Consider the following 25,405-nt stretch of genomic DNA (forward strand, 5'->3'; position numbering starts at 1 on the left):
TATGTACAAATTTTTAACAATCGAAAATGATTTTTCGTTCAAAGTAACTTACTTTCTGCTTAATATTGCCACAGTGTAAATCGAGAGACCCTTATCAGTTGTTAAATGCTGTTGGATGAAGAAAAAACTTTACATCTACATGCTATTGTGTATATTGTTAAAAAATACAACTTTTTTATTTAGAAATATTCAGTAGTTATTGGTGTCACACCAAGTTCAATCAATTTATTTAAGTCAAACTAATATAACTGTACAAATTTAATATTGTGATTTTTTGTTATTATCAAGTGAAAATAAATCATATTAAACATTTCAAATTATAAATGACGCATAAATTCCAATAGGTCGGAAGCAAGCTGTGTGATAAGGATTGACCTTTGAGTTTTTGTACACGCAAAACTAAAGAAAAGTTAGAGGTTTGTATAGTTTTTATAAAAAATTATTAAATATTTCATTTCATGTTCTATGTGTTTCCATTTTTATATCATTCAGATATAATGACGATCAAATGGATAACGCCAACGATATTGCTCCTTAGTTTGGTAGCCGTAATAAATTGTGAATGCAATTCGACTTGCATAGGTATACGTTGAAATTCTTTTTTTTTTCAATTATTCAATTAAAATATTTGTTGTCTAGGAAAATTCGTAACTAATCCACATAATAGAAAAGTTGCAGAAAGCCAATTATCCGCACAAATCATAGCTTTATTGGAACATTACAAACAAAATGATCCATGTGGCATACCAGGTATGTAGATTCCACTTGAAGCGCTTGTGATTTAATTTATTTACGTTTGAAACTTTTGTAGGGGCACCTGTACCGGATCCATTTTCAGTAATTACTAAAGACATAGAATAAAGTTTATATTGTACTAAATATTAATTATTATTAGGTTCCATATAGCAAGCAATCGCTTGGCATGGGAACACTCATAATGAAGGATACACTTGCACATGGATTATCAAAGTTCCGTATAAGAAAAATGGGTATTGATGTCAATCGATTAATGGTAAAAATATTTATATGCAAATTCTTACATTCCATTACTCTACAATTCTTGATCCATTCCTTCGAATCGAAGGCTTCGATTCTTTTACCATTTTGTTCCAATAACTATTGACTCATTTCCATTTTCTTTCTTTTCTTCTGATCATCCTTAGGTAAAAGCTGAAATACAACTAGATGTAATGTATATAATAGGTAACTATACATTGTCGTCGCTATTTTCATCAACAAGTGGACCATTCAACGTAACCCTAACCAATGTAACAGCCAAATCGAATGCGTCTGTCGCCGTTGAGCGTGATGGAAAAATACGGACCCAAGATATCGTTATGGATATGAATTTCGCTGGGTTAACGACAGACTTTAAAAATTTGGGTAAATTTTATTCTAAAGTTTTGAATCTGGAACAAGATGTCTCAAGAGATGTCTAATTGAATAATATATTTCACATATTTCTTCATTATTTTGTTTCGTTTAGGATTCATGGGAAGCATTTTTCAATCACTTATTAACACGGCACCCAGTCTCGTGTTCGACACGATGAAACCCTTTATGCTGAACGAAGCATATACAAAATTGCGCACTGAAATTGATTCAAAAGTTAACGAGTTAATGACGGATTATAAACTTCCGAATTCTATTTCACCTTTGGATATGGCGATAGGAGAAGCACGAAGAAAAGTTCGTGAAATGAACTTCGACCCATTTATTATCAAGGATTATAACCATTCAGTTGGTTTATTTTCAATTCAATTAAAAAATTCATGGATGAGCGGTGTTAGTGGATTTTATCGTGTTGGTGATTTTGGACTCAGTTTGGACAATAATGTTGTTACAATTGGTATGATAATCAATAAATAGAACTTAATAGACTATCGGATAAGTGGATGTGTCTTAGTCAGCAATGTGCGAGCAAAATTTTCCAGTGCGGAAGAATTTTGAAGTCAAAAAAAGGGGGTAAACCCCCCTCTCCCCTCCCCTTTGCACATTACTGGTCCAAGTCCCAGTCAATCACTGTCCCTCCCCTTTGCACTGTCCCTCCCCACTGGTACATCAACAATAAATAAACAGCACCATAATAAATACATACCGCAAACGCGCATTCACTTAGCCGCTATTTATCCAGCATAGTTTAACTTTTTTTTACTTTTTTAAGAATTGAATCTCGGAACTCAAGAAATTATCGGGTCAACTGACTGGGAAGTTACTGTAAGTAAAGGAATTATCACTCGAACCGGTCACATAAAATTCTCCATACAATATATACAAGCAAAAATTGTGTTAAGCCAAATGTTGGACACAAGAAATCAACCCCAAATCAAAGATTTGCAACTTGAAATGGGAAATATTCAAGTAAGGAAATTTGATCTAACATAAAATGCTAGATTTCTTATTAAATCGTCCAACTTGTTTATTGTAGGTTCGCAGTGATGGAGCCGGATTAAGTGATTATGTCATTGAATTTGTAATCAATATATTGCCAAATTTACTTCGTTATCAAATAATGGATGCTTTGGAAAATCCTGCCAAAACTAAAATTCAAGACGAAATGAACAAAATCAATGTGGAAAAATTAATCAAAGATAATATTCCCAATTTTGAGAAATTGAGCCAAAATTACACAATCACTTTGGATGATTTAAAATATTAATAAATAAATATTCAAATAGTGCATTTTTTGAGTATTTTAAGTAAATGTCTGTTAAGTACAAGCAGTTGTGTGTAATTTTGTTATATAAATATGTCAAAAATCTTTCTCCAATCAATAACGAGTGACGTTTCTTCATTGTCCTTATTATAATAAAAGATCATTGGGTTTTATAATAAAGATAATTTATAAAAGTCCAAATTCGAAGCATAAAATTGTAGTACCGGATTCACATCATTCAAATGACTCGTTCACAAGTTGTACAGCTTTATAAAACAGTAAATTAAATTATCGAAATATGTACATGTTTAATCTTATCTTGTTTATTCATCTTTCAGCTTCAATATTTGGGCCGAGAATATCCTGGTGGGCCAGAAAAATTTCGGAAAAAGTGCCATGATATATTTCTTCGAAATAGCACAGAAACCGATCCAAATAAAATTAAATCAATGATCGAACATGGAAAATTTATTGTTAAGGAGTTAGAGGCTTTGTATTCTTTGCGCAAATATCGTGCGATGAAGAAACGCTATTACGTTGAATAGGCATAATTTGATCTATGTTTCTCGAAAATATTCTATAAATAAATTTTACAAAATAACTGACCAATACATTAAGTTTTAAATTGAAAATCTAACGATTCATTTGTTCATTTACGCTCAAGTAAAAAAATAAACAAATTATTCGGAAAGAGATTCGAGTAGTTTGATTTAAAACTCTGCAGAAGAACACTGTTCGCTGTGGAATGGTCATATTCACAGTTACTTTTGTGAGTGTCTTGGTTTTAATTTCGGAATAACAGAGTGTTGATAAAATTCACTGTGGATGTTCCAACAATCGGCAATTTCAACAACATTCGAATTAGAATACAGAGTCGATTTATTAAGGTAAGACGTGACGTTTCTAATGGGTTCTTCATTACTGTTTCATTTGATTTTTGATAAAAGTCTTTTTATCTTATTGTGTTTTTGATCTAAGCTGTATTTGATGCATTTTTTCCAAATTTGTAAATTTTTTTATTTTTGTTTTATTTATTTTTTATTTGTATCAGTTCTTGAAGAATGAAAAGAAAAAGGGATAACAACGAGTCGTTGTTAAACGATGACGAAGAAGAAAGAGAAAATAACTTCGTTTAAATAAAATGTGGCTTGCAAACAATACTTCGACCAGAGCATGCAGCAGTTGTGACTCAAATATTGTTTGAGCGAGTCTTCAAATGATGGAAATTGCCTCATTGGCCTCACTTTTGATTTTATTTTAGGTGAATGAAGCACTCGATAATGAAAATCATCAGTTCTTTTTGTGATGGGATCGTTGAAACTTCTTCAAAGAATACTTCAATGCGGTATTGACCAAAAACGTTTACGATAATAATACCATTTATCAAAGACCGCCAGAGTTTAGGTTTATGGTCGAAAACTTCAGTAATGAACAGTTCCAATGGCTGAGCAACGAAAAGTTGGGAAATGTCAAAGAGTTTGCATATCGATTCACCAACCTTACAAATGGTAATGTGGAAATAGTAGAAATGCCAACATTTTATTGGATGATGTAATCGCAATTGGATGGCGACGCCAAAAATGCCAGGTGAGATATTTTGTAATCTAATTTGAAATGTTTTTGAATCGAAACTCATTATTTTTTATCAATTTGAATTTTGAAGGAAAACATCACGATAATAAACACGCAATTCCACTGGGATACTCAGCAAAAACGAAGAGAAAAAGAGGCGAAAGAAAGAAATTCATATTGAAGAAAAGAATCATCTGAAGTCATACCCTTTCGGTCCACCATTACCACGTAATTCGACATGGAAAGGTTAAAATTACCTACAAAAATTGGCCATTAAATGTTCAGGATGATGATGCTGCACTATAGACAGTTGTTTGGCACACGCGATATTGTTGCTGCAAAATGAATTATGCTCAAAGGTATGAATCAATTGAAAATAGAGTCTATTCATTGTTTAATGTTTTTGCTTCAAATTACACAGGAGTTTGTCGGATGTTTGGCGTACTAGTGCCTGGAGGTCAAGAGAGATTGACAATGTATGAAGCCTATAAGTAATTTTTCACGAGGAATCCGAATATGTAAATAATTTTGGGGTATGGACCCAATTTCGGGATATTTTTCGAAATTTTCGTGAATTTTGTAGGGGGACCCCTCTTGGGGGTGATGGGAGGGGACGGTCAATGGCCCAAATGAAATGTTCGGATAAAATTAGTTATACAAGTTGCGTCTCAAAGTAAACAGGACTTGATTTGAATGTAAATCTTAATACAATCAAGCTAAAAATTGAAAATTATTTAAAACAAAATAGAGAATAATTGGGAAATTGCCAAAAATGTATAACATAAATGGCTTATATGATAATTTTAAATTTAAATCATATTCTCAAGTACTAAATGAAATTCAAAATTGTATATAAAATTTATTTATTTCTTAAAATAAACCACCAGGCGAAGAAACGCTGTACGGTGCAGTCATTTAAAGAAAAACCACTTTTCAAACTGTTCTAACTACTCATCAATTCGATTCATTTTGATCCAATAAGCAATTCTAATGCCCCTTGAAAATAATCTGACTCGATTTTCATACAGCCATAGTGACTGATTTGTATTGTGATTTGCACTCTTTTTAAGTTCATTTTCATTGTTTGTGAATGTATGTTGTTAGTGAAGTTTGACAAAATTTGTGGCCTTGTTGTGCGTTCATATGAACAGTAGAAAACGGTAGTACGGAGGGAAGGGGCCCGTAGGTGAGTAATTTTTTAATTAAAAAAAAGATATTTCATATACAATTGATACTAATGATTGTCGTTCCTCTTTTCTATGTATCCACACCTGAATGTTATGCTATGACAACCGTGAAAATGATTGAAACTACACACAAATCCGGGTCCAAATTTGACCGTGAATTTGTACCTGGTAATGGGTGAATTTGCATTACAAATTATAATCAATAAAAAATGAATAAAAATACACTTATTGATTTATTTTTCTAATACATAGGTTTTAATAAATTTATGGTTCACTATAAGTATTTTTTTATTTGTTCTGTTTTGAATTTTTCAAAAATTTATTCTACAGAATATAATATATGTATATATGGATGTTTCTCATTGTACTTTTTTTCACTTTGAAGTTCTAAAAATTCTTTGTCAATTGACAGAATTCCTACAAAGCATCGATTCATATTGAGTTGTATTAATTCCACCAATTAACAAAGAATTGTTTCAAATTTAAATTGATGTTAGTCACATTTTTCAGGTATGAGAAACACCTTTTATATAAAGTGAATATTTATTCATATATAATATAGCAATAGCCAAGAATTAATACTCGCGCAGTAGGAAAAGGATTCACACTTACATTTAACATGTATTTGTTATATTCATTTATTTGTGTTCTTTTACTCGTAGATTCCTTTGCATACTGCGAGAGATATTAACTTTGGATTTTTATCTCCTCTCATTTTTATAGCAATATTTAACGAACGCACCAATTATCGAGATATATGTATATATATGAGTGTGTTTATTTGAGAAAGAGAAACGTTTTTGTGTTAGTCATAGTTGAGTTTCTTTCTTTAAATTTTTTGTGTTCAATCGCTTGAATTTATATTTTACACAGATTTAGATAAACAATCTAAGACAATTTAACAAATTAATAATAATTTATATTATATTACGATAATCTTTTTATAAACATTTTTAAATAAAACTTTTATTGTTTTCACCTTTCTCTCATACTATGTTTTTAACAATTTGTGAAATACAATTCATTTAAAATATATCTATTCACCTATTTGTTAATATTCTCGCCTTTGTTAAATATTATTTGGGAACCAAAGGTGGTTATTATATAGATTGATGTGTTGTTTTTGATGATTGTGAAGATTTTGCTCGACTGAGTCATCAGCTATATGAAATATTGGAAATTACAATCTGAGAGCAATTACAATCTGATAGCATGAAATGGATGCCCTGGAGTTATGGAAACAAACTGAATCCAGAAAACATAATTAAACTTCAATATTCATTCTGTTTTGACTGGTTTGCCATTTTATCGAAAATTCTGTTAGTTTTATTGGTTCTTAACAGAAACTTTATTAGAACGGTTTCTTGAGCAGTAGAAAAATGATTCAAAAATGTTCACTTTGGACAGCGGTCTATTTTCATCTTTGGTTTTGCAAAATTTAGGCCCGGTACTCTACATAAATACCCTTTTCCGATCCAAAACGGTCTTGGATGAAATTAAAATAATGTAATAAGTAGAGTTTTAGTAGAAGCTTTGTGCTTGATTCTTTTATTGTTCTGGTTTTCTTTATTGCTTCATTTTAAACGTATATATTATTCGAATAGAGTGGAAATGAGTATATTTTTTTATAATGTTTTTTCAATATGGGCCACCGCAATTATAATATTTACTAAGCAAAGTTTCAGAGACTTTCAAATGAAATCAAGTTTTCGAAAATGATCGTATGATTATATCCACTTGGTTTAACTGTTTAGATTCTATAAATAGTTTATAAGCAGATTTTTTTTGGTAGGATCTTTTTGAATTGTTCGATTTTTGGTTGATTTTGCAAATGAAATTATTTTGAGAACGAATAAAATTGCATAAAAGCATCTTCATGTAACCTAACTAATAAAACAAGACGTATGATTCATCTGGAATGATTGTTATATTGAGTAACCAGCCAGCTCGCGATAATAATAATAATATTAATAAAACAAATTAAGAAAAATGTGCACAATTAAGCTATCATCACTATGTCCATATTTTTAGAGTATTTGTATAATACAAACCGTAGCTTACATCCATGGAATTCAAACCTTATATTGTGTGTAATGTATATATAGTTGCCCTTTTCAACTAACAATTTTCAAGTATGGCTTACATCAATCGCAATATAAATTTACATATGTGTGTCTGTGTGTGTATCTAAATGATGTGTTTTGCTATATTTCAACTGTTCAGTTCATTGAAGTGCTCTCTTATTGCAATGGGATATCGAAATGTTAATAATTCATTTACATAATCATATTTGTGACAGCCTTTTCAAAAAAAAATTGTTTTGAAATTTGTATTGAATTGTAAACAAGTACTGAGCATTATCGATATTTTCCATTTTCAATCTAAGCGGATAGTCATATTCAGTCAACTAATGAAATGAACGCTAGTTATCCTGATATTTTTTACTTGAACTATAATTCAATTAAAATGTTTGGGATAAATGTACTATATTTCAAATGCATTTGTAAGGAAGACACGAAAGAATGCATCATAATCCCAAAATAAACATGAATTCCAAATACTATAATTTTGATGATTTTTATTTTTCCCTCTGTGTATGTATGAGAGTGATAATCGTTTTAACTATTTCAATTTATTTGAAAAGTAAAAATATAATGCATAAATATTGAGTGTCTCTCACATTGATGTGTACATTTAAATCCATTTCATTCATCCGCTGATGTTTACACTAATATCAGTTGTAAATGTCATTATTAAGACGTTCAAATCGTAAGAGGTAATATTTTCAATATTGGTTGAATAAAATATCAAAATTGTTCCGGGCTTTTTAAATCGAATATGTTACAATAAGAAGTTTTAAAATGCAATGACAGAAGCAACCCCTCATCGTGACTTTGTATTTTGTATACAATTGAATGTTGTTCTATGACTACGATGTGATTTTTCATGAGATCGTTGTCTGAACGAACATTAATAGATAATGTCATTCTTAATAACACACTGTTGACCATGTGCGTAAATTAACCATGTATTAAACTGATTTCCTCAGAACCAGCCATAATCACTGATATTTTTCATTCGATGAATTTCGACAATGGATTTATTGTGAGTGCTTTTTACAAACATTGACACTGAATTACTGCTTGGCTAGTTTCTATACTTTTATGAATATTCACTTTGGACTGTATCAATACTCTGTTTCTGAACATCAATTTATATTTATTTATCATATGTTTAGTTTAAAGTTCGTCTATCATTCTGAACGAGATGTTTTTCAAATTTCATTCAAAATTCTTATATACTTGATTGTGTGCCTAATTTTTTTTTTATTATTTTAATTACTATTTATTGTTCATATATTTTGTTTTGTTCACAAATCGTTGGTTGATGATTTCAAACAGTTAATATGTTTAATGGATAGCAAAATGCAGTAACGAAATACTACTGAAGTTTTCTTTTTTGAATGAAAAAAGCAGTCTTCAACAGAACTACGTTACATTCTTAGCAAATTAAATGTTTTAATCTCACTTCTCTGTGTATTAGGTGTAAATTTTACCAATTATTTGCAATCGTGCTACACGTTTTTCAAAATCTTTTGTAAGTTAACATAAATACATATCGATCTCATCGTTGAATATTTTTTTGCCATTACTACTCATCAATAATATTTTCACAGATTTGCAGAACCATTTTATTTTATTTTTTGTGATGTACTAAGTTGCAAGTTTCTTTTTTGAATGTTAAACAAAAACATGCTTTGTCTCTTCTTTTCTATTTAGAAACACATATTTTCGACATTGAACAATAAGTCGATGTACTTATGTTATTAATATATCATTGATGTTTATTTGTTGGCATATCACTTTTAGCAAGTGAAAAAGTACACATTTCATAAATATGCTCTCCCCAGCAAAGGAAACCTTTGGTCCTGATGATTACAGATTTCTGTAGATATCAAAAGAAAGTGGTGCGGTACCAAAATCTAAACATTATTCGTTTTCAAATGCAGTTAAAATCAAAGGAAATGTTTAGAGCTATAATTAAAATCATTGAACGTTTGTTTAGTAGTTTCGCTGAGAAAAAAGCTTTAAAATTAAATATTCTTTTAAGTTATGAATTGAATTAAGAAACTGGTATTTTTGACATTCTTTTTTAAGTCGTTTTTTTTAAATTAGATTTGAAATTTCTGAGCCTCTTGATGTGAGGAATTTCAACCCTAAAACCGTCCTTCTGCAATCCATCTTAATCCCGTCTTTGGGGACACTCAGTGCCCGAAGTGTATTTTGTTTGAAAAAATTAAAAATATTGATTTTTTTGTGGAATTTTTTTCGATATTTCGAGAAATCTTGTGTCTAGTCGTAAACTAAAGACATGAATGTGCGCATCAGGTCGGCAGCTACGTTTTGTATTCTGTGCTGACAAAATAAAAAAAATATTGGCTGAACAAATTTTTGAGGTGCCTATGAATTCGACCAGTTTCATTTTCAAAATGGCATTTTACACTGTATGCCTTTAAGTTTTCTCTGTTAAATTTATCTGAGTATGGAAATTCACATATAAATGAATAAAAAATGAATTGAACACGATACATTTTGTTGTGAATATGTAAAAGCAATGTTGTCGAAGCAATTCAATGCCAAACACACTTTCGGCATCATTTGTTTATAATAAATTATTATTCTTATTTGAATGTCACACGGAACACCAAACAAGGTAATATATGTGCACAAACATTTTTTACAATTCAGCAATTTTCCCAAACAAAATATATGAAAATATACGTCGGGCACTGAGTGCCCCAAAGACGAAATGACCATCTTTTTTTTTGCCGGCCATTTTTTCGAAAACCGTGGCGTGAATAGATGCATATTTTATATTTTTGAGTAGAAACAGAGACCGACAACACAAAAAAAATCGGGGTTTAGTGATGTTTGATGAAAAAAAAATGGTTTAAATTTAGTTTTGCCCGATGGACGGTTTTAGGGTTAATATTGTATTGCTGTTATGTAATGGTTAAATTTTATTACAGATTGCAAAATATTATTATTATATACATTAGATGCACACATATTTCTGTTTTCTTTTGTCAAATGAATGATTCTTTTGTCACATTGGTAGTCCTCTACCGTTTTTCTTTTGTAAATTTTTGAATTCAAAATAACTTCAATATTTAAATAATGACAATTATGTATAGTTTATTTTTGAAGAGGAGGAGTAGACTTTGGTATTCAATAGTTTTAGCTTAACTATGATTATATGAAGTTTGCAGTCGATTCCATTGTTACTCAAATAAAACAGTATTACTTTCAGTGGACTCACGATTAAAATATGGAATATTTGGGCAAATGAAACTGCTCGGGGTCTATATAATAATGATGGTTTTTTTCTTAAAATCGCTGTTGAAAATGTGTGCAAATGTTGACTGAAAAACGAATAAAAAACTTATATTGATTATTTTGATATACTGTTATGTGATAACTTCACCAGTAAACATTTTTGGGGAGGAGAAATAAGTGGATTATAATAAAAACTCGACTTGATACAAGAAAGCGAGTTTATAAAATCGAAATTGAGAAAAAGAGTCTGTTAAAGTGGAACACCAATTTGTATGTGTAGATTTCTTTTTTTTTTGTGTCTCATTTTAATCTTTGAGCATTCTATGAAATATTTGAATTCAACGGATCACTTTTGGGGTTATGAAACAAGTTGACTCTTTATTCTAATCCATTCAAATATTGTCACACCTAATTCGAAAATTTGGTGCCCACAATAGGTACGTTTATTGGTCAGTAGACAAAAATGACATTTTATTGGATAAATCTCTTTTTCACACACACTCAATGAACATATTTACTGGATATCTTTCATCCTGTATTAGAAAAGACGTAGGGGCGAATCGCCGAAGTCGAATTATCTCGAGAATGAGATCCAGAATATCCAACTGTCATATATCATTATAAGTGTCTTTATGTCGTCCATATTGGACTTTCATTTGAACCGCTTAGAATAAAAGTAGTGAATGAGAAAAAGTGAAAATAAAAGTCGAACATAAAGTTTTTTTTGTATGGATTTTGTCTATATAAAAAAAACTTTATGTTCGACTTTTATTTTCACTTTTTCTCATTCACTACTTTTATTATAAGCGATTCATTTCGTCAGTAATTTTTTAGAAGCATAAACGTGTTTTTCCATTTTTAACATTTAGTAAGTGTTATTTATAGCTTAAGTAAAGTACTTTCTAGCGTATATAAACATTTTCGGAATGTTTTTGGTTTTTTGTGTGATATCGGGTTTGGCGTGAAATTTCGTCATCGGGGCGAATCGCCGCACTCATATTGCGTTTTTACCAGGAAAATGCACAAAGTATCAGATTTTTTTTCTAATTTCACCTATACAGATCGATTGGATGTGCGGAAACAAGGAGTTTGTAAAAATATGGGGTTGCCAATCGGGGTATTGAGGACAGAGCACTTCACTTTGTAATACTTCGTCGGATCAAAAAATGATTTACTACAAAGTTGTTCAGAATGATGAAAGAATTTTTTGATTACCATTCTGCCATTCAACTCCCCTACCCCCAGGGGGTCTTAACCGAGCACGGAGAATATGTCCACCATTTTGTAAACAGCGCACCCTATTCGAAACCAAAAATTTCTCTAGCAAATCAGACAAATTTTCGTTTTTTTTTTTGGAAGTCACTTTTTGGGGGCTCAATGTTTTTCACAGTTTCTTATTAATTAGAAATAGAAATGATTATGTTTTATTACTCATATGTGAGATGAGAGAGTGATAAGAATTGAAAATTTGAAGGTGCGGCGATTCACCCCGCTATAGGCGGATCACCCCATGATTTCTAATTTTACGCGCAATGTCATATGTTGAAGTGGTATCAGCAAAACAAAAAAGTTTCTTCTACAAAAGTTGCGTAATGAAACCCCACCTTTCAAACGATACCAGACATTTGTCATTATGAGTTATATCTGCCGAGATATTTGACTCCAAAAAATTGCTGCGATTCGCCCCGTTCTCCTCTATACATTTTATAATCGTTTTAACATTGTTGACGTTTTTATCAATGGAAAGTTTTAATTACTTCATTTTAGTACCAAAATATATCACAAATTTAAATAAAATGACATAATAATTTGAAAAATACTCACGTTGCATGGCTTGGATGTTCATTTAAGTAATAAATTCTCAATGAACCATTTAATCTTTTTTCTCGCCGTCCTCCGGATCCTTGAGGGTATGCCATTGTGCAATTGGACGACGTGGGGATGCCAACATATCGGACCAATGGCGTAATTCTGTACCTTGAGCACTATATCCCAAAACTACTTTTCCGATGGGTTCAGATGTGCCAATGCGATCATAGTCAACAACAGTAACTACAAGCTGTACTTTCTGAATAATCGTAAATTAAAGAAAGCATAAAACATTACAAATTGTCGGTAATTCAATCACGAAATAAGTTTTAAAGTAAAATATCACCAATAGTAAAGGTTTCGTCATGAGTTTAACGAAAACTACAATAATATCGGTAATATGGGGTTTATCATTTGAGAGAATATTTCTACTTTAGATTTCTCAGCTCAATCAAAATAGAAAAAGTCCAAAAACACGTTCCCACTAAAAACTGTTTTTCAGACTTATCGTTGTTCGCTGGTTGTGTTTATGGACTTTTTTCAAGCCTCTGGAGTTAATAGAAATGTTTTCTCAACTCAAAGTCTAGTTTGATATTTTTATGGGGATTATAATATTAACGAAGCTACGATCTATTCAACACATACAACTAACTTCATGATAGTTAAAATTAAAAACTATACTGTTTTTATGTTACCAAAAAAAGACTTTTGAAAAAGAAAAATAATTGAAGTGAAATTGATAAATCAAAATAATGCTATAGGTAATGTGTTATCAAGTCATTCGAAGTGTCTTAAATGTTTGACAAAAATGAATCTTTCGTTCGTACGATATTTTTTTCGATATTTCTGATCGTAAATACAGTACAAGTTCTCGAACGGACATAAACAGCGAAAAAATATCGTAAAAACAAGTCGTAGACAAACATATATTGCATAAACTGATACATAATACTACTAAAAAATAAAACTACTAAAACAACATTCTTTTCATATCTTTTTTGTCGAAAATAAATAAAAAAATATGATAGCGAGAAGTCTATTTTTTACACACGATAAGTCAAGCGATTTATTTAATGAATAAATAATCAAATGGCAAATAATGTTGGTTTTTAAATTAAATATAATTTTTAACAAGGCATAATTTAAGAACAAATATAAGCATAATTCTAAGTTTGTATAATATGCGGATATTGATTTATTAATATTCAAAATATTGTATATATAGTGATGTAATAGTGATCTTTGTATATTTCTAAGAGCGTTCATGTAGTCTTCAGAACAAATGTATTAAAATTCGGTTTATAAACCAAAATGAAACAACTTCAACACCAGAAAGTATCAAGGAAAGAGCCTTGAAATTGTACCATATCGATTGATTGTCGAGAAATGACTATGAATTTTAATATTTATCCTCAAAACCACAATATTGAAACGAAGCGTTTTATGTGTATGGCGGTTCATGATGAAATTTTGATATAAAAATTGGTGATCAAAGATGATCAAAAAGATAATAAAAATATATATTAAAAATGACATTTTAAATGAGAATATGGTTGAAAATATACGCATTTCTGAAATTTGCCTTGCTAGAGGCTTTCAATAAGGATAATATTTAATAATTGACTATAGTCAAAACTATAGTTTTGGTTGTAAGCGAAGAAAATTTTTAGAGAACCGTTTTTATATAATACTCAATTGTATGTAAGATTTTGCTACCTTCTCTCTTTGAGACTTTAATCAGGTTCAGGTATGAGTATATTTTCAAAAATGTTATTTACTGATGAAAATAATAATTGAAAATCAGCCATAATATATATAAATATATACACTACCGACAGAAAGTAAGGGTACATCTATGTATATTTCATAAAAAATGCTGTGAAATGCCGTTTTTGAGGTTTCAAAAATAAAACTTTTTTTTTCTCAGAAATCAATAATTTTTGGCACGTTGTTTCAATAACTAATGAAGGACAAAATAATAGATATTTAGCTAAAAATATTCACTGGTTTTGAAATGGCAAGTCATTGAGTCCAATGATAGCTAAACAAAAATTTGTCATTTTTATCTGTCAATGAAACCTAAAAAACGACATTTTGTATGAAAATTACATAGGTGCCCCCTTTCTGTCGGCACTGTATACATATATACATACATATATATAGTATGTTTTTTGGGTTTTTTTCGGAATTTGTTGGGCAAATAGTTTTCTTGCGATTATTAGACGTCAGGAACCACATACCTGTGTAATTTTGTATTTTCATATTATCAGTAGATAGCGCAAGAGCTATCTCGATTCCATGATGGATCTCTTGAAAAATTAAATTTTGCGCCAATCATAGCTCAAATGCGTAGGCATTTCTACATTGAAAAAATGTTAGACAATACACTTACTATACAAAAAGTATCCAAAATGGTCGAAAATAACCAAAAATGTCAAATTGTGGTAAGTGTATTCCAATCTAATTTTATAGCAGAAAAAGCGTCATATTCGGTCTTTTCATGCCAAAAACCTCCAAATACTCATTTTCAGAGCGTTTGAATGGATACCAATTTTACTTCAAAATGTGGACTTCAGAGGGGAATAACCAAATCATTTTTTTCCAAATGACTCAATTTTTTCTAAAACGAATTGTGTGGCTTAACTATACTTGAACCGTACTACAACGCCTGATAGGTCAACCCTCTGGGATATTGCATGAATTCAAAATGTTACTAGAGTATAAACAGCCAATTTGGGTTTTCCGGGAAATTTCCGAGGAAAATTTTGGAAAATCCTGACGTGATGGGGGAAAACGAATGATGCCATTGGAATCAACGCCCCAGAATTATGTAAAACCGACTGGTCTCGTTTCTGTCAGATTTTGAGTGACACACAGTGTAATGATTTCAAAGCAATGTAATGCCAGTTTTGGTTTTTTTTTAAATATATCTTATTAATAGAACTTATAACTTAAATATAACTTATAAATTCTTTTTCTTTTACATTCTTCGATTTTTGACAGGAAAAATCGAAAATGTTGAGTAAAAACTGTTTTATTTTCATCCAAATCGCTTCATGAAGTTTATTAATTCTGGTAATAAATGAGAGGATGAGAGTAAAAAATGAATTATTGAGGTTAGAATGCTACGCAAATATGAATCTTATTGTTATACACAATAAAGTTCAAATTTGCACAGCATTCTAACCCCACTTATTTGCTTTTTACTCTCATCCTGTCAAATGATGATTGCTCTTCATTTCGGACTAAGATCCTAACGGACCCATCATTGAATCGATATAGCTCTGGCGTTACCTACTGGTAATACGAAAATATAAAATTACACCGGTATGTTATTTCTGACGTCTAATAGACGCAAAAAAAAACTATTGGCTCAACAAATTCCGAAAAATGACCCAAAAAAAACCCCAATATATTATATATATTTATAAAATAAATATTTGTCAATTTTGAAATTATTATCGGAGCGGAGAAAAATTTCGAAAATTGTTTGAGAGGTGGACCGCTTTATTAAATACTAGTAAACGAAAATGTAGTATATTCAATCCCTTCTCTTCTTACTTCCCATTTTGTCGTATTCACATTATATTCTATCGTTCATCCTGTTACTTATTTAAAAAGAAATATTTCCGTTTGAAAATGGTTCAGAAAAATTAATTTGTGAACATTTTCACAATTGATTGTAATACATAGTGAAAAAATGTGCCATTTCTTGACAATGAGATAATATAAAATAAGCTCCTTCTTTGTTCATTTTTTAAAGTGTTTTTTAACGCTTACATATTTTAAACGATACACTTTATCTACATAACATCTATCATTGGGAACTAAAAAAAATATTTATTAAATATGTAATACAAAGGCTTCTGGAAAATTGCAACTACTCAATTGTCATAAAAGACACGACCATCGATTTGAAATGGCCATGAATTATTTGAAGTTGGCCACAACTTCTAGAAATTGTGGTTTTGAAAAAATTCCAGATCGAGTTGTGACAATCAAACCATTTTACAACTAACATTTAAAGCATTTTTGACTATGTCAAAAAGTTTATATCATTCATTTTTTTTTGAATGAGATCACAGAAGACATAGTCCGTGGCAACACTTTGTATATACATTGTCTTTTGCTATGAAAAATACATTCCAAAGGAATGTGCAATACAACAAAATCAATAAACTTGGACTTTTATACACGCTTTGCAAGAACTGGCAAAGGTCATGTAAATTATAAGTGATGGTTTAAAAACAAAAGTATGTGTATATTTTGGCAGGTTCATCATATACACTACTAGTGGGCTTATCTCACATAAATTTAATCGCAAACAGAAAACACAGAACAACAAAAAATAGAACATAAACTCTAACGCATTACGCAGTGGATGTTTTTCTTATATTTTAGGATAGTACAATACATTCTCGCATACTTGTATTTGTTCAAATGGAACTTCGAATGAGAACGATTCATTGTAGTATGGATTCAGGGTGCATTTTTTGATACTTGTCTTCTTTTTCTTCAAGCGTTTACCATTTTGCATCAATGCTATCTTGACATAAGGATCTGTGAAAAGTTGATATGATTGATTCGTTCAAAAATATATTCATTAACGATTTACAATTAGAATTATATAATTAGCCAATTTTTAATATATTTGTGAAACGTTGACTTCCCATTTATAACAACGAGAAATCAAATCATCAATCTAGTATAGTCGGAAAAGCACATACAATTAATTGAAAGGGCAATTTGATACTATCTAATGGTATCTTTCCTATTACATTCATTAATTACGGATTCGTTTGTGATAAATTGCCTTTTCAGTTATTTTAATAAAACAAAATTATAAACATTATATACGGAAAAAAATTAAGCAGAATATGTCTGCATTGTACATAATGTTTAGAAATTGAAAAAATTGGATTAAAGTTATGAAGAAAAAAATAATATTAAACATGTCAAATTGTCCCAGATGTTTGTTACCAGATAATCCACCAACATCCATTTTTTTGAGGTTCTTTGCTTCCAAAATCACAACTGTAAGTTTTCCAGCTGTGGGTACATAACGAAGTGAGAAGCATATGTCGCCCAACTGTTCCTGTTTTTGAAAATTGAAAAATAAAAATGAAATTGAATAAATAAACAAATTAAGCTTAGTACTAGTACATCTCTTTAGGTCATAAAAATAAAGTGGGACATCGAAATTATTTTAAGAACTTTAAATTTGGTCTATGTGTTAATTCACATTGAATCGCTGGTTGAAATTAAATTATATTAATGTCAATACATTAATTTCATATTTAATTTACCCCGAAAACATACATGTGTGAGCAATATTCGTACTAAATATGTTGCATTTGGCGGTTGGAAAATCCCTTTTAAATAATTTTGCAGTTATGCATAAAACAAATGAATATTGACGATCTAGTAATTTTGAATTTGATTTTTTTAGATCTTGTCATATTTCTATTTCTATATTCATTTGTTGTTATTGTATACAATAATGAAGTTTGAAAATGTTTGAAATTCTTTGCACTCTAGAATTTCCAAAAAGTTGAAATATATTTCTGTTGTAAATTGTGTTATGAAGAAGTGTATATTTTCAGTATTTCTATTTTTAAGCATTTTATGGGACTTCATAACACCCAGCTCAATTGGAACAATTTATTTTTGAGTAGTTTTAATTTTTGCCATAACCTTTTCATGTCAAAGTGAATGTTTTTGGTGATATGTTTATAATTTTAATGAAAAAAAATTCTTTGTTCCAATGGTAACAATATGATTTTCAATGATGAATCGAAAACGTAACTATTAGAATAAATATCCAAATCAGAAAGAAAATGATTTGACTTAATTCTTAGAGATAGGCCATGATAAGCATCCACAAATTCCAAACCCTCTGTTTTTGATCTCGATTCACTATAATGTATTGTAAACATAATTGTGTGGATCGGTTTCGGTGATATTTAAACAAATATAAAAGAAAGCAGTGCTTGAGTGAGAATTTTTCCAACAATTTTGATCATTGTTTTTTTTTTGCAGTAAAAATCAAAGATTTCATGAAAATAGTGTAGACTTGAGTTTTGAAAAATAAAATCAAACAAGAGAGAATATGCATACTCAATAATTTTAAAGATATACAGCAGGGTGTATTAAAATATCTGCTGTCTAATTACGTTTCGATCATGCACTTTGCGTATATTATATTTTTTGGTTTTACTTCCTTATAAGAAACCGTTTTAGTATTGCTTAAAATATCTGAAATTGTTAGATCAAGAACAAAATCAAAAATTTTGCAACGATAAGATATTTTGTTCTCTTTATGGTATTAAATGAAATTAATACAGAAAAAATTCTCAATAGAAGAATATCAATATAAAATCGGTCAAATTAAATAGTCAAACATAAACAATACCATTGATGCACACGCAAAAATAAATATTTCGATTTTGACTGTGAATCGAGGTTGTTTATAGCATATGAACGTTTTGTCTGCAATAATACAAAGTTATAGATTGTGGTGGTGAAATGAATTACCATTATTTTGATTAAATGATTTAAATAAACCTCCTTTGCAAAAAAAATTCGGTGTATTGAGAAACATTTCTGTATTAATAATTTTAATAATATATATACAATGAGGAGTAAAAGTTTATTGGCAATTTCGGATATCCAATGGTATAAAAAAATTAAGTAAGAATGATGTCGAATGTAATTTGCGGCAATGTCCAACTTTTAAATTGTTCATATATTTAATTAAAATTGGTTGGAATGAATTTTGCATCATTAACAAAAGTTCAAATCAAAGAGTTACAGCTTAAAAGCGAAGAACATTTGCTTCAGAAAGTGCTTGACAGCAAAAATGTGAACCAATTATAATGATTTGCAGGGTGTATATTACAGAGCACATACGTGCCAATTTCAGTTTTCTGCCATCAGAGCATTTGATGATGGAAATACACATATATTATATAATATACGCAAATGTTATAACCTGTAACTGACTGCTGAAACATTTTACGATACCTCTGACGAAGAAATGGAAATTTATGTGCTGTTGAAAAAATCTAGAAAATATTTGGAACAATGTGAATAGGCGTAAATGAAGCGTGTCACTTTACCGCATAAAACCATGTTTTACGACATTATGCTATGAGAGTTCATGTGATCTTATTCTTAAAAAATTTGATAATAAACTATATATCTTGTGAGTAATAAAAAAGTTTAGATTGTTATTATATGTAACTAAAAATGTAGATGTCAAAATTTTATTTTGCATCAATGACTGTTAAAGCGAATATCATGAAAGTTTAAGACGAAAGAAAATGTAGTCGCATTGCACGGTGATTACCAATTTTACCTTAAACGAATTTGATTCATTCAAAGCAATGTCATGCAAACGTGACCAATTAATTTATCAATATTTGATTTGACAAAAAAAAAGAAAATTGTGATACATTGAAACATATAATTTGTTTCTGAAAATTAAAAATATTGATAAACTCTTTTGTAATCCATATTCTAGTTTAAAACCGAATTATTTTCCAAATAAAAATTAAGTAAAAGTATTTTGGTAAATTTTATATTAAAACAAAAAATGATTTGATAAATAATCTGATATTCGTAACAAACTTTTCAACAAAATAGTCTTGAATCACTTTTGAAAAGTTTATTCAGAAATGTCATAATAATGTTCTCTTTTTATACAAATATACTTACGTGAATGAGCGTTTTGTTTGTAATTTATATTTGTTTGGTTTTTGAAGCGAAGCATGCAAATTTTATCATTAATTTTTTTTAAATGATTTTTCAAATTTTTATGTTTTTTTTAGTCGAGGACACAACCATTCACGAGCGTAAGCACAGCAAATATCAGGAAAAAGAGAAAAAAATGTCGTCATCAATAAAAATGTAAAAGTTATATAATCCAATTTTTTACTAATGAAGATTAATAAGAAAATAATTAAAGTTCAAAAATATCATTAAAGGGTAAAAAAATGTTTCATATTAAGTGGAAGATATAATTCTTCAATTTAAAAACATTTTTTTCCACAGTGATAGGTAAAATTTATTTTTGTGTTAAATTTTAATAGTCAAAAAAATGTAAACTTGATATCTGAAAATGTATTTAAAATATAAGTGCATTCCAGATAATTTAAAATAGAAATAAATAAAGTCAAGCCCATATAACATTCAAACTAAAAAACTCCATGTTGCTTTCAATTATTCAATCGGAAGAACAAGTGTATATGAACAGATTCATAATATATCCAGACATAGAGAAATTTGTTTGATTTTTTTTTTGATTTCAGATTTGAAGATTTTCATACAAAAGTAAATTTGCCAAAATCAACTTTACACTTAACTTATAATATTTTGGCTTGCTTATGTATACAAAATACATTGAAAATGAATATAATGGCGAATATGAAAAGCAACATAGAATTGTTATTAAACAATATTTTAACAATATGTCATTTCGTTGGAATTACAATTGAGATGTAATATTTGCCCTATTGAGTGTAGTTTAATTAAGTCGAATAAATTAATTAGTGTATTCGGATAAATAATGTATGGACAAAAAAAGTAAAGAAACTTTGTGTATGTGTGTATGCATTGTGGTGGTTTGTGTGTTTGAATAAAAAAAAGCTATGGTTTTTTTGAAAACAAATTATTATTTTGTTTTGCTGCTGCTCGAATTCCATAGGTTTAATGTGTCATGTGATTGTTCTTTAGCATTTTGAACTGGGTGTTTTTGATATGTCTGGTTTTCTTACTTCACGGCCTTTTATTGATAAATTAAACTTTAACGCAGCTCAAACAGTTTCAAATATATATATAGTAAAAGCAATAGAGATTTTTTTTCATTTACGATTATAACGTTGCCAACAATAAATAAGTAAAAGTTTTCTTGAATATTGCCATATTAAAACCTACCTGACCACCTTCGCCTTCAACAGACTGCAATTCACGCCATTCTTCGATCGTTTGTGCCAAATCGATTTGACACAATGGAACCTTAACTTCACCAATTTGATCGTGTTTTGAGAACCTATCAAAGTCAAAAATAGCAAAAACGAGCGTTTTGTTCATTGCTTCAGCATAAGGAAGATTCTGCAAGAAGATAATTTTGCCGATTAATTTATATTAGTTTTAAAGAAACGTTCAGTTTGACGTTTTTATTTATCATGAAATGACAAACCTTAAAAACAAATGATTCGTTGAAAACGGGATTAAGCGTCTTTCGATGAACTTTGGTTTCAAACTTCTTCTTTTTATCCGGCAGAAGGTAGACTTTAACGTAGGGATCTGAAGTGCCACCCATATCCAGTGCAGGTAACTCTTCAGCTTGTAGAACAGTTACATTAAGGCTGTTGGAATTAAAGTCATACTCCAACTATAGAATGCATGCATATTAAAGCAATTTGATGAATTAATGAAAAGAGAGAGAAAGGGAAAGAAAGAGAAAAATGGAGAACATTAACCAACTTCCAAATGTAAATGATACATCTTTCGACATCAATCATTTATCGGTCCACTGTTGAGCAACATACTTACGCAAGAATAGAATAAAGCACAAATTTAATAGAAAGGGAACTTTTTTCAAGTTTTTTTTTTCATGGAATGAACCAAATATAGATAGCAGAATCGACTAATAGATCTAAGAGAGATTCTTTGAGAAAATATAGCTATCAACCCTATTACAGCAACAATTTTACTAGGGAACACGTCACACACAATTATTATGAAATGAATTCCAATAAAAACCTTGTATTGTAATTTGCCCAATTTTTGTTCACTATGTTTACTTTCACCTTCGTCTGGCTCTTCAGCGTTTTCTGTTAATTCTTCCATGTCAGGTTGGACCTGAAACATCGCAAAAAGAATTTGTTATAATTGTTTAACTGATCCAATTACTTTACCTTTTCTTTATACGCTGAGCCAAGTAACTGTACCGATTTAAGATCCACTCCTTTCATGCCCTTCTTGCCGTCCTTTCCGCGTCGTTTCCGGAAAAATCGTCGAATGCATAGGAACAGTAGTCCCAATATTAGGATTGTAATACCTATGAAGATCGCCACCACTCCCCATCTTGGTAGATGCATCAGGTGAGATGCATTTTCAACACTTTTGTCAGCAATATGATCGAGCTTCGTAATTATAGATTGTTTAGTCGTCGGAACATCGGTAGTCAGTTTTACTGATTCCTCTGCTGCTTGTAATCATAATAATAGTTGTGGTAATTGAATGTCATGATTTAAATAACTGTACTTGGAATAACTATACGTACGTGGTGCACTTGCGGTAGTTATGAGGTGATGATGATTAAAGATTCTTGTTCCTAGTGTTGAACTAGTCTCTTTTTCAATTTCATCTACCTCTCTCTTGAACACTCTTCGACTATACGCCATAATTGAGTTTAAAACTTGACTCTGGTTCTGAACTAAATTATTTAAAAAAATATTGTGCTTCAATTCTAAGTGTCAATCAAAGATAAGAAATCACAATTATTTTAAGATTTTTTTATTTATTTTTTATTTTTTTTTATTAAGAAATAATATATTTTCGAGGAATTTTTCTCGAATATGCTTTAATCATCACTAGTAAGTTTCCAAGAAAGCAATATTCGTATGTATGTCACTTCAACTTTCTTTTTAAGCTTTTAAATGTTTTTACATAACAATAGAAGATGTATACGCATATTTTTTAATTATGACATTCATAAAGGGCAGTTTTAATCAGAACTGATTGAATTATGGAAAATAATCTGTTTTGTTGTATACGTATTAAAAATGTTTATTAATAAAGCTTTTGTTTTAAATTATTTTTAGATTATTTATTACCTTTTTTTCACTACAAAATGTAAAACTTTTTTATTTTCACAATCTGTCGATTGAATAAGTGACTTTTGTGTCAAGAATAAATCTTCTTCGAAAGAAATATTCAATGAATTATTGGTTGATTAAATGAACGTCAGAACTAGGACATTTCTTCGTATCAGTATACTAGCTTTTGTAAATAATCTAGATATAAGCCTGTTTATGTTTTGTGTTTATTAAAATCACTTGTGGAATTCTTTGAATAGCTTACTGCTTAAAAGTAAAAGCAAAAAAAATATATCTTCAACCAATTTTCTATTTATCTAAGAAAATAAAATCAGTTTTCTCACAATCTACCACTCAAAATGGTGGATTCTTTGCAACAGCTCGTATGTGACCAAACAAAATATCGATTTTGAAAATTTCGTTGTATTTGTGTCTACGTCAAAGAAGTATGCGTAAAGTTTTGTATGTTCACAACATAAAAAAACTTCAGATATGGCATTCAAAAACTGTGAATTGAACTCAAAGTGTTACTAACTTAACAGACTGTATAACAATGTGCGAGGAAAAGGATGCGCATGCGCTCAATGAATTTCTCTTTCGTGAGCAAAAACTGGAGAACTCGACTGTTGTAAAACTTCAGCTCTCAATAGATTGATGAGTAAAAATACTTTTCATTTAATAAGTTAATATAACAGATATTTATAAATTCATAACTTATATCTCTAAATGTGAATTGTATAAAAATGTGTTCATTTCGTTTTCTTTGATGTAGCATTTGTTTTCCACTCCCAATTATTGTAAAAGCGGCAAAATTTCAATGATAATTTAACTATAACAAAAATAATGAAAAACAATGCTCCCAAAGCATCCAAATGTAAATGAGTTGTTGATAACTGTCGTGATGTTTGCGTATTCTGCTTAATTGGTTCCATGACAAAATTAACGGAGTTATGATGAAGGAGGTTAGCAATTTCCTTTGCGTGTACCTTCAGATTCTTATTGTTCAGGAGCGTTCTTAGTTTTTGTCCCAATGTCTCTCTATTTATTTCTTCGATGCTTACAGTACACACATTTTCCAAAGCTGTAGTCTTAACGATTCGATGAATCTGTGAATGTAAAAAGTAATTTAAACACAATTTTGACTTTTTTTATTTGATTTCTTTTTACCTCATTATTTTGAAACGGTATAATAAGCATCGGGACTCCGTAATGTAGAGCTCGTCTTATTGGTAAATTTTCATCTCTCGTTATAAACAGAGTTGTGTTTTTATGTGATAAAATAACTTTGCTAGGTAGATTCTCATAAATAATCACATTTGATGGCAACTCATTATATTCTATTGGTACGTGTTGAAATAAAAATATTTGCTTCATATAACGAAATGTTTCAATCAGTTCAATTTGAATTTGACGAGAAAGGGTATTTCCAAGTGCAACATATACAACGCCACCTGATGCAGTTTCCAATGATTTCTGTTAAAAATAAATTGATTATAATTTATGTTTTGAAAATATTAAATATTTTTCGATTACCTGAATATTATCTTGTACATTCTTTAATGTTTCCATCTTCAAACAATTTAGATATTACTTAAAAATATTATATTATTTTATGAAATATAAACAGACTTTTGTCAAATTAGTCAAGTTTTAAAACGTTCTAAAAATGCGAGCAGTAGAGCTTGTTAGCGCCAGAACTAAAATCAAAATGATTGTGTCAATCGAATACACGACTATTTTATATTATTACAACAACAAGATGTAGACATTTTTTGTGTCTGGATGTGATAAGACAATGTTTGATTAAAATATGACATTTGATCGGTGAATGTTCGTACAGAGACGGAGCACGTATACCGGCCGATTGATAACATACTAATATTATGTATCAAATTTACAATTGAAAAGTATTTCATGGAAAAGTTACTTCATAGTTCATATATTACATCGAAGTACAGATAGGTAATAATGTGTCAGCTTGTGTACTTTTGATCGTTTCGAAAGTCCACAACACCATTGAAA

General features: G+C 29.8%; 3 protein-coding genes and 1 long non-coding RNA gene across 10 annotated transcripts; 3 read left to right on the plus strand and 1 right to left on the minus strand.

The window, feature by feature from the left end:
• Positions 1-61: 61 nt before the first annotated feature.
• LOC116346401 lies at positions 62-2,863 on the plus strand. 2 transcript variants are annotated; one of them, XM_031776434.1, is made up of 10 exons: positions 62-149; positions 345-416; positions 493-582; positions 640-750; positions 812-837; positions 896-1,012; positions 1,164-1,383; positions 1,487-1,849; positions 2,165-2,361; positions 2,429-2,863. In XM_031776434.1, exons 3-10 carry the CDS (start codon positions 498-500, stop codon positions 2,657-2,659), a joined length of 1,350 nt encoding a protein of 449 aa, XP_031632294.1. In that variant the 5' UTR covers positions 62-149; positions 345-416; positions 493-497; the 3' UTR covers positions 2,660-2,863. The 2 variants fall into 2 exon arrangements, with proteins under 2 accessions (XP_031632294.1, XP_031632293.1); XM_031776433.1 differs by lacking the exon at positions 62-149 and having other exon boundaries at positions 178-416.
• On the plus strand, positions 2,704-3,273 carry LOC116346462 (electron transfer flavoprotein regulatory factor 1). Its single transcript, XM_031776533.1, has 3 exons — positions 2,704-2,730; positions 2,878-2,934; positions 2,995-3,273. Exons 1-3 carry the CDS (start codon positions 2,704-2,706, stop codon positions 3,199-3,201), a joined length of 291 nt encoding a protein of 96 aa, XP_031632393.1. The 3' UTR covers positions 3,202-3,273.
• A 422-nt stretch (positions 3,274-3,695) lies between these two features.
• On the plus strand, positions 3,696-4,975 carry LOC116346403. Its single transcript, XR_004201581.1, has 3 exons — positions 3,696-4,243; positions 4,320-4,587; positions 4,650-4,975. It is a non-coding gene; the product is annotated as an uncharacterized LOC116346403 (long non-coding RNA).
• Positions 4,976-5,715: 740 nt separating this feature from the next.
• On the minus strand, positions 5,716-25,090 carry LOC116346398 (synaptotagmin 1). 6 transcript variants are annotated; one of them, XR_004201579.1, is made up of 13 exons: positions 24,917-25,090; positions 24,551-24,856; positions 23,402-24,489; positions 22,849-23,001; positions 22,481-22,770; positions 22,326-22,424; positions 21,760-21,954; positions 21,495-21,671; positions 17,541-17,655; positions 16,987-17,120; positions 12,576-12,819; positions 10,735-10,837; positions 5,716-9,360 (listed from the first exon to the last, which is right to left on the minus strand). XR_004201579.1 is itself a non-coding variant. In XM_031776429.1 (12 exons), the coding sequence occupies exons 4-11, from the start codon at positions 22,967-22,969 to the stop codon at positions 12,625-12,627; spliced, it is 1,293 nt and encodes a 430-aa protein (XP_031632289.1). In that variant the 5' UTR covers positions 22,970-23,001; positions 23,402-24,489; positions 24,551-24,856; positions 24,917-25,090; the 3' UTR covers positions 5,716-10,837; positions 12,576-12,624. The 6 variants fall into 6 exon arrangements, 5 of the variants coding, with proteins under 5 accessions (XP_031632289.1, XP_031632287.1, XP_031632285.1 ...); XM_031776429.1 differs by having other exon boundaries at positions 5,716-10,837; positions 22,514-22,770; XM_031776427.1 differs by lacking the exon at positions 10,735-10,837.
• Between the last annotated feature and the right edge of the window lie 315 nt (positions 25,091-25,405).

This window comes from Contarinia nasturtii, unplaced genomic scaffold, assembly GCF_009176525.2.
Source record: "Contarinia nasturtii isolate CC-2019 unplaced genomic scaffold, AAFC_CNas_1.1 Cnas_scaffold_1500, whole genome shotgun sequence".
Lineage (NCBI taxonomy): Eukaryota > Metazoa > Arthropoda > Insecta > Diptera > Cecidomyiidae > Contarinia > Contarinia nasturtii.